The sequence below is a fragment of the Aegilops tauschii genome, chromosome 7 (assembly GCF_002575655.3).
Source record: "Aegilops tauschii subsp. strangulata cultivar AL8/78 chromosome 7, Aet v6.0, whole genome shotgun sequence".
Classification (NCBI taxonomy): domain Eukaryota; kingdom Viridiplantae; phylum Streptophyta; class Magnoliopsida; order Poales; family Poaceae; genus Aegilops; species Aegilops tauschii.
In genome coordinates this window covers 150,072,387-150,080,899 of record NC_053041.3, presented here as the reverse complement: position 1 = coordinate 150,080,899, position 8,513 = coordinate 150,072,387, and the positions used below count along the sequence as shown (strand labels likewise).

The following is an 8,513-nucleotide window of genomic DNA, read 5'->3' as shown; positions in this document are numbered from 1 at the left end:
GTTCGGAATATCATGAAATGTTCCATTTTTCAAATTTTTGTTCACAAATTCAAAAAATGTTTGTGGTTTCAAATTTCTTTGGAATTTCATAATTTGTTCACAAATTCAAACAATGTTCATGGTTACAAATTTCTTTTGAATTTCATAATTTGTTCACACGGTTTTAATTTTGTTCGGAATTTCATAATTTGTTCACAAATTCAAAAAATGGTTCATGTTATCACAAAAACAATTTCTGACTTTTCATTTTTTTGTTCACATATTCGAAAAATATTCCTGTCTCTAATTTTTTTCATGAATTCAAAAAATGTATGCACTTTTTTTAAAGAGACACATTCAAAGTAAGTATTCTTAAAAAAATCAATACCACAAGTAATTTCAGGTTCGCTACAGTGCACAGGTCAGGTTTAGTTCTTTAAGCTATGCGCTGCTCTTTACCCAACTGCACTAGTCTACTGGGTTTGGCGACGTGTGCGCGGTCGCAAGCACTTGGTCACAAGTTCGAATCCTCGTAGCGCCTGCCTTTCCTTTTTGCCATCTTTTTCACCCCGCGGTGAAGCTTCATGGGCCGGCCGTCAATTTGACGCAAAGAGCGTCCAATAGGAGCTCTCGGGGTTCGATCCTCAGGTAGCGCACGTAAAGAGCGTCGGATAGGAGCTCTCGCGTAGTACTGCCCAATAGGTTTTCCCGGTCGAAAGATATCCTTGCGTTACTGTTCTGGCTCAGCTTGACCCTGAAGGATGAGGCCCAGTTTGGTTCCATGTTACCGGCCCGGCTCACCCTAGTGGCGGCTTTTCAGCGCGACGGTGTGGGTGGACCGGGCAGGTTTTACTAGGGTTTTTGCTAGTTTGCGCCGTCGATCGCCGCCGACCCCCGCCACCCGCCGACGCATCCCTCCTTCCCGGCACAGCGTACGGGCCATGAGAGACCTCCACCTCCCGCTGAACCAGACCCAGAGGGTCCGCCTCGAGGCCGCGCTCCACGAGCTCCAGACCCTTGCCCCCGCGGCCGCGTCCGCCGCCGCCGTCACCGTCGCGGACAACATCCCCGTCAACCACGAGGACAACATCCTCAAGTAATACTTTCCCGTCTCCTCCCCTCTCTATCCGTTCCCCACTCGTGCTTGGTGATGGACGACGGATTGATTTTTTGGTTGGATGTGTATTTTGGTGTGCAGAGGGCATGGTACGACGGATCAGGATGGGGAGGTGGTGGCGACGCTGTGCGGCGTGGTGGAGCGGGTCAACAAGCTCGTCTACGTGAGGACGCTCCGGGCTAGGTATTATCCCCCCTCCTTCCTCCTATTCGCTGCTGCGTCAATTTCCAGCGATGCCATTTCTATGTTCCTGCTGGATAATCCTCGCAATGCTGTGGCGTTGCTATTGTACTGAGTATAACGGTGTGCATATGAATGAATTAGCGGGTTCGGGCTTGACTCGTTGAATGGATAAGTGCAGTTCTCATGGTGAGGTACTGTAGTTTCGTACTGAAATATTAGTTTGTTGGATTAGAGCTGGGGTGTTTATGATTTGTGCCGGCTTAAACTGTAGGTATCTGGGCTTATTATAGCTTGTTATATTAATTGACTTATTTTAGAGCAGGGAGTAAAGCATTGAGTTTGTAATTAGTTCTGGTACCCGAAAGGCTCATTTGTTCTCTTCGACCTTATCAGGTATAAGCCAGAGGTTGGTGATATCATAGTTGGCCGTGTCATCGAGGTATGTGCACTTTGTGTCACTCTTTCAACATTCTTCCCATTTCTATGGCATGGTTCCTGCTAGGAATGCATGGCAATTCTCTACAATTTGGCTTAAAGCTTGAGTTTTAAACTACGGGTATCGTTGGACATTGTTAAAAATTGGAAATATTTTTAGCTAGATCTTTATAGCATATACATTGGACCGGGCAATTGGTTCCCCTATATTTTATAGGTTAGTAGATCCACTTATTTGTATGGGTGTCCTGGCACATGTTATTTACTTTTGAATACTTGGCCATCTGAACAAGGGTGTGGCAAATCTAGCTGTTAGTATAGTCATGCCGTCACAGTGTGATTTATTTTCTGCTTGTTCAGCCCCCATGCAAATAATGCATTTCATTTCTGACCAGTATCAGATACTGTGTTGATTTTTTTTCTTCAAGATTGCTCCAAAGCGCTGGCGGTTGGAGATAAACTTTAGCCAAGATGCTGTTTTAATGCTTTCTTCAATGAATTTGCCTGATGGAATTCAGGTATGCTATTCTGCACCTTTACTGTGTGAACGCCCAAAATTTGTGGGAAAGGGCAGCAGCTGTACACAGGGATATCCCCGCAATAGAATCTGCAAGGCAAATAATCCAATGCACTATGTCAACAAATAATTGAACATGCATCAAAGTACCCTCTCTAGCTGACTTAACAGTAAGCTAAGATGGAATTTCATGGTTTGCTGGAAATATTACTTACCTGTTTCTCTCTGATTTTAGAATGAAGTGTTGCATCATAACTGTCATCTTTGGTACTCCGTTCTTTTCCTTATGTATGGGTATGGTGTATGATTTGCTAAGCAAGGGTTTGACTAACAATTAGTCTATTAAGATACACTTTGAGTGAGATAAATGTTATATCATTGGATTTGTATTCAAAACTACCCATAATGCTGTACTCTTTCCGATCCATATTAATTGTCGCTGCTTTAGTAAAACTTTCCGTACAAAGTTGTACTAAAGCAGCGACAATTAATATGGATCGGAGGGAGCATCATTAATATGGATTGGTGGGAGTATCGCATAAACTACATATTAATAGAGTACTAGCAAAAGGGCCCGTGCGTTGCAACGGGAGAAAAACATACCACACGCTCTTAGTCTACAAAAGATGGTCTATGATCTGAGAATCTGTAATTGCAGCCCAAACAAAGATGGTCTTAGCCTATAAAAGCACAGTTCAAGATTCCACAGGTCCAGGTCTTCTATTTCAACACGGCTTGCATGTAGATTTAATATGTACATAGAAACGGGCTAGTGATCATCCATTTATTCATGTCATGTGCGGAATGGGGTGTTGGTATGGGTAAAAGAAAACGACAAGAACAGACGATGATACATTAGCACACTACGGAGACATGCATGTTCAAGCATCACCAGCTTAGGGCATGTTCAACAGCATTCCAGCTCCTGGCTCCGCTCCACGGCCTCAAGCTCATCCTTGCGCCGCCGTCCCGAGCTTGTCCTCGCTTCACTCTGACGTCAAACATCGCTCCGAAACTCCTCATGCCTCCTCTATGCTCGCCCAATGTTGTTCATCAACATTGTCTGTCTGATAATTTACCCACCCCTTTGCTAACGGGTCACTTGTTTTGTTGTTTACAACCTGTCTGATACAAGATGTTGGTGTTGTTCAACGCATTTTTTGTCCTCAAGCCCAGCTGACCAATCCCCATAGATTGCTACATTTGATATGGTCTATTTCATCACTATTTATTTCTTGCCATACATGTCGCAGGTACTGGTCCCTATTTCATTACACTATTTATTTCTTGTCATACATGTCCTCTCTTTTATTTCTTTTTATAGGAGAAATAGCGCAACATCCCACTTATCGGATCTCCTCTGCGTCCTCTCTTTTATTTCTTTTATAGCGCATATTCTATCTTTATCGGGCCTCTCTATATTTCTTGCCATGAATGTCCTTATTTATTGGGTGTCTCTGGCAAATTTACCTTCAATTCCTGAGGAGGCTTGTTGATTGTCTAGTTGCTGACATGTATAAATTGGTGCAATTTTGTTTGAAGCAGCGAGGTGGTACTATTAATTAATATAAGCGAACCCTTATTTTGGACAGAAGTGAAAGCCAGCCCAGCTGGTTCTTTCCTTGCAACCCTAAAGGGGAGGCGTGGGTTCGATCCCCGCACACCACGAATTATTTTTCGCTGCGGAAGGGCCGGCCCATGATGGTAGAACGAAACGTTTATTTTCCTAAATTATGTCATGGACTGCGGGTTGATTGCACAAAAACTTCAGTGGGCTTTTTGCAAAAATGCCTGATGGATCAAACCAAACCAAGAACATCACCTGCCTTTATTAGTAGGTATAGAAGATAGAATTGTTGGTCAAACCCTTGTCTTAACGGTTTTCATAATACATCTTATGTTGCAAAACTGAGGGAGTACGTTACAAGTGTCACTATTGATTATTCTAAAATGATTTTAATTGAAATTTTGTTCCCATCCCAATATTAGAGAAGAAGAACTGCGGTTGATGAGCTTAATATGCGGAGTATATTTGAAGAAAATGATGTCGTCTGCGTAAGTATCGCACTCCTTTCCCCTTATCTATGATTGAATTTATGTTTGTTGCTTACATATGTAACACCAAATACGAATGAACAATACTGTCAAACAGTTCAGCTTGTCATATTTCTCCGCACCTGTTCACTGCAAATGCATTTATTAGCCCTTGAGTATTTTCTTCTGCTTCTGTTTGTCATCTTGTGTTGAGCCATCGTTCTCGCTACTACACCATTCGATCAGTGATTGTTCCTGTTTTAATTCAGAATCGTACGACTCAAATTGCATATGAGACTTTTGGAAACCCTGATCTTTCACTTTGCAAGCAGCAGCAAATTAGTAGATGGGTTTGGCTAGAAGTAGAAGATAGAAGGAATCTTGCAACCGAGTGGACCAATATAATTATTTATGACTAAGTGGTAGGAACTGGCAGAAGCATACGGTAGCCAAGATGTGTAGCTGTGGAGGAACTAATAGATGTAAAGCATACGCTCTAAACAAAATAACAAATAGATGGAAAATATAAGTAATAGCAGATTGGAACTGGTGGTAGTAAATAGATGGAACAGAAGTGAAATCGACTGTTGCATGGACTAGAAACTGGAAATGGAAAATATAAACAGTGCACAGTGAATAGGATATGAGAAATAACGACACTGGAAGAGCATACCAAATTTGGTCCTTGCTAATGTCTGGAACAGAACCAACCTCGCACCCTGGGAATCAACACCAGCACAGCTCTTTGAAAAAACAAACCCAAATATGGGTGCACAGAGCACACAAAGTTTCACGCCATCTACCATGGATTTTCAGGTTTTTAACTTCTTATAAGCGAAACTTGACTGGGCACAACAGGCTTCAGCCCTTCCAATTATATAGGCATCAAAACAACTTAGACCAGAAAGTGTCAAGTGCTTATCGTCTGCGCCGTAGGCATCAAAACAACAGGCTTCAGCCGTTCCCATTCCACCTTGTACCTCACAACAATTTATCTAGGCGCTTTTCCACAGCTGGCCTCCCTTGCCTCCTGCTCGGCTTATAGTTTTGGTGGTTCAGAAAAGAATACATGCACAATACTAGGGAGGGCCACATCAAGAACTGTCTGCAGAGTTTCAAGGGCGGCAAAAACAGTATGGACAGTTGCATCTTTATCCAAGGCTCGCAGCTGATTACGAGTCGCCTCACTGTGCAGGATTTTTCCTGCTATTTATATGGCTAATCTTTGTTCACTGGTAATTGTGAATCCTCATGGATTATATACTGTTGGACCAGTCTGTTGGTCTCATCTGATGCTGGAATTAATCTGACTGTTGTACAGTCAAAATTAATCTGATTGTTGAGTTATGAAATTTGAGACATCATGTATATCTATTTTGCTGTATGCACGGTTCTGTTTTTTTTTGTAAGTTTTCTGTATCTGGTTAGTGGACTACCATGATTAGTTAGTTGGTGCAGCACAGAGTTCTCGTGTGAACATTTTTGCTCTGCATTTTGTGAACTAGTTCTCTGATGGCTTTGGTAATCAAGGCATTTTGTTCTCTGACACGCAAGGATTCCTGAATTAGGCATTCTTTGTTTCCTTGCCTTCAGTTTATTCATGCAGCCAAGCTTCAAGTTTTCTGTGCATTTCATTCTAATGTTTTTCCCCAGGGAAGCTCATGATATCGGAAAGATGGCTTGTCTATGTCCTTTCTCGTTTTTTATAGTTCGTCAGCCTCTTTATTGCTTTTGTACTGGATCAGTACTACAAAATCTGATGCTGCTACTTTGCATGAAATCATTTATCAGGCTGAAGTTCGTGGTTTCCAACATGATGGATCTCTTCATCTACAAGCAAGGAGTCAAAAATATGGAAAGGTAAATGCCAGACCAACTCTTTGTCAGCCACTATTATTGCGCAGTGCCCTGCCAGTTTAGGTTATTGTGTTACGTTGCCATTCTATGCGATGAATCTGTTCCTTTCAAAGCCCCTCAGATTAGTTATGCTATATTGTGAAAGTGTCGCCTTTGCAATCTGGCTCTTGTAGTTATTTTGAACTTATTTAATACTCCCTCCGTATCAAAATATAAGACGTTTTTTGACACTAGAGCTCTTGCCATTGTCCTCAGGGAAAAAGAATCTGCTAGCTCTTTAATGTGCATGCTAGTTGATGTTGATTACCCTGCGCAGTAATGCAAAGCAAGTAAATGTACTAGTTCTAAACATGTCGTAGTCCTGATACCTTGTATTGTTTGTACTGTTGATAATGACTTAGATTGATCGATGATTTGTGTTTGACTGCTGGAGTTACAATCTCATCTTTTCAGAACTGAAACAATGTTAATGTGTTGACAACTTGTTATTGAATAGACTTGAGTTTCTTAATGCAGCTTCAGAGAGGTCAATTGCTCACGGTGCCTGCGTATCTGGTAAAACGCCGGAAGCTGCATTTCCATCATCTAGAGCAGTATGACGTCGACCTGATCCTTGGCTGCAACGGTTTCATCTGGGTCGGTGAGCACGTCGTGGTGCGTGAAATTGCTGATTTGAAGGAAGACGAACAGAAGCTGAGCGCCGAAGCGGAGACTTTTACCCCAATAGAAACAAGGAGACACATTTGCCGTCTTGCCAATGCTGCACGCTTGCTTTCAGCCCTAGGATTCACTCTGACTGTTGAGCTGATAATTCAGACTGCGGAAGCGAGCGTATCATCAAATGTCGAGATAAACGACATGCTCGGGGCTGAATTCTATGTCCAGACGGCGGAGGGAGAGGCTAAGCGTCGAGGTGACCTCCTGGGAAAGAAGAGGTAATCATCTTGGCCCTGCCTGCCTGGTTTGCTGTAAACTGAAAATGCTGACATGTACGGGATATGTAAAAGGAGGTAATGCCACCCGGTGCCCTTGTAGCATACGACGATTTTGAGATTTTGGAGCTTGCTCCACTGTAGTGTGCATTCGTTTTAAGATGGTATTAAGATATCTGTTATTCTGTCGATGGAGCTTTGGCATATAGCATGTTCTTTTGTTGTGTGCTCGACTTGTTTCCTTAGGTCCATTCAGTAATTTTGAAGGACTGTCCAAGTGTGTAAAGCCCTGACCTAGGCTCTTGGGCCAGCATGTGCGTCTCGTGTGGGCTGACTGCCTCTAGGCTTATTGCCCGACGGAGAGAAAAAGCCCAAAGCTCAGAATATGGTATGGCGTTGGATGCATCATATATTCATATGCATGTGTTTTTTTTCTTCTTCTCAAATACATAAATAAATATGCATGTGTTTTTTTGCTCAAAAAAATGCATCTGTTTTTACCTGATTCGTGCACACGCACACATACGTGCAACACCAACCACCACATCCGCATGCCACTGAGATTTCGCTCTAGAAGATGCAAAGCCCTGGCTGTCAAAAAGATAGAGAAAAGCACAAGCTGCATGTACCCTTAGAATAACCCGACTCACGGCAAAAGCTAGTCGCGGTAGTGCACACGAGATGTTGAGACGCATCCTGAAACGACTATATACAAATGGGTGTCAGTATCATGGAGACATGTCCTTGTGTGCACAACAGTAAGAATTGGACGGCTAATTTGTCCTGCATGGAGAATAAGACGCAAATTTTGGTGCGGAGCTCGGTGGTTTACGGAGCTTTCGAGGTGATCTGGCGAAGCACTCTTTGTAGGCAAACACTTGGTTTACAGCGTACGTGAAAGTGCCTATCCGCCGACCAGATCACGGACCAAAAAGCATGGCCGCTTTTCTTCGAGGTACCAGGTAACTCGGTCAATCATCCGTTCTTGTTGCACTTGCTGCTGCTGGAACAGGGAAATCAGTTGAAATTGGTGGAGATAGTAGCGGAATGATGATGCGTGAAAGTGCATCTAGTTTGTTTTAGACCACCAGAAATAATGGCAGCACAACAAACACAAGAAAAAATAAAAATTACTTATATATTCATAGACCACCTAGCGACGGTTATAAGAACTGAAGCGAGGCGAGGACGCACCGCCGTCATGGCTCCTCCCTCGTTGGAGCCAAAAAAACTTCTTGTAGTAAACCAGTTGGAATGTCGTCGTGCTAAGGCCACATAGGACTAGCGCATCACAACAACAACGTCACCGACGAAGAGTAGCATAGGTCGAAATTATCCAACCTGAAAACACATAAATGTAGACGAACGATGAACATATCCACCAAAGATCCGGGGACACATGTCTACATGCCCACCGACGGTGCTAGACGCACCACCGAAATGGGGGCTAGGCAGGGAG

At 43.0% G+C, this 8,513-nt stretch overlaps 1 protein-coding gene across 1 annotated transcript; it reads left to right on the top strand.

The window, feature by feature from the left end:
- Positions 1-729: 729 nt before the first annotated feature.
- LOC109761690 (exosome complex component RRP4 homolog) lies at positions 730-7,245 on the top strand. Its single transcript, XM_020320509.4, has 7 exons — positions 730-1,075; positions 1,178-1,279; positions 1,673-1,718; positions 2,143-2,232; positions 4,221-4,286; positions 6,057-6,125; positions 6,639-7,245. The coding sequence occupies exons 1-7, from the start codon at positions 921-923 to the stop codon at positions 7,059-7,061; spliced, it is 951 nt and encodes a 316-aa protein (XP_020176098.1). The 5' UTR covers positions 730-920; the 3' UTR covers positions 7,062-7,245.
- Positions 7,246-8,513: the final 1,268 nt, after the last annotated feature.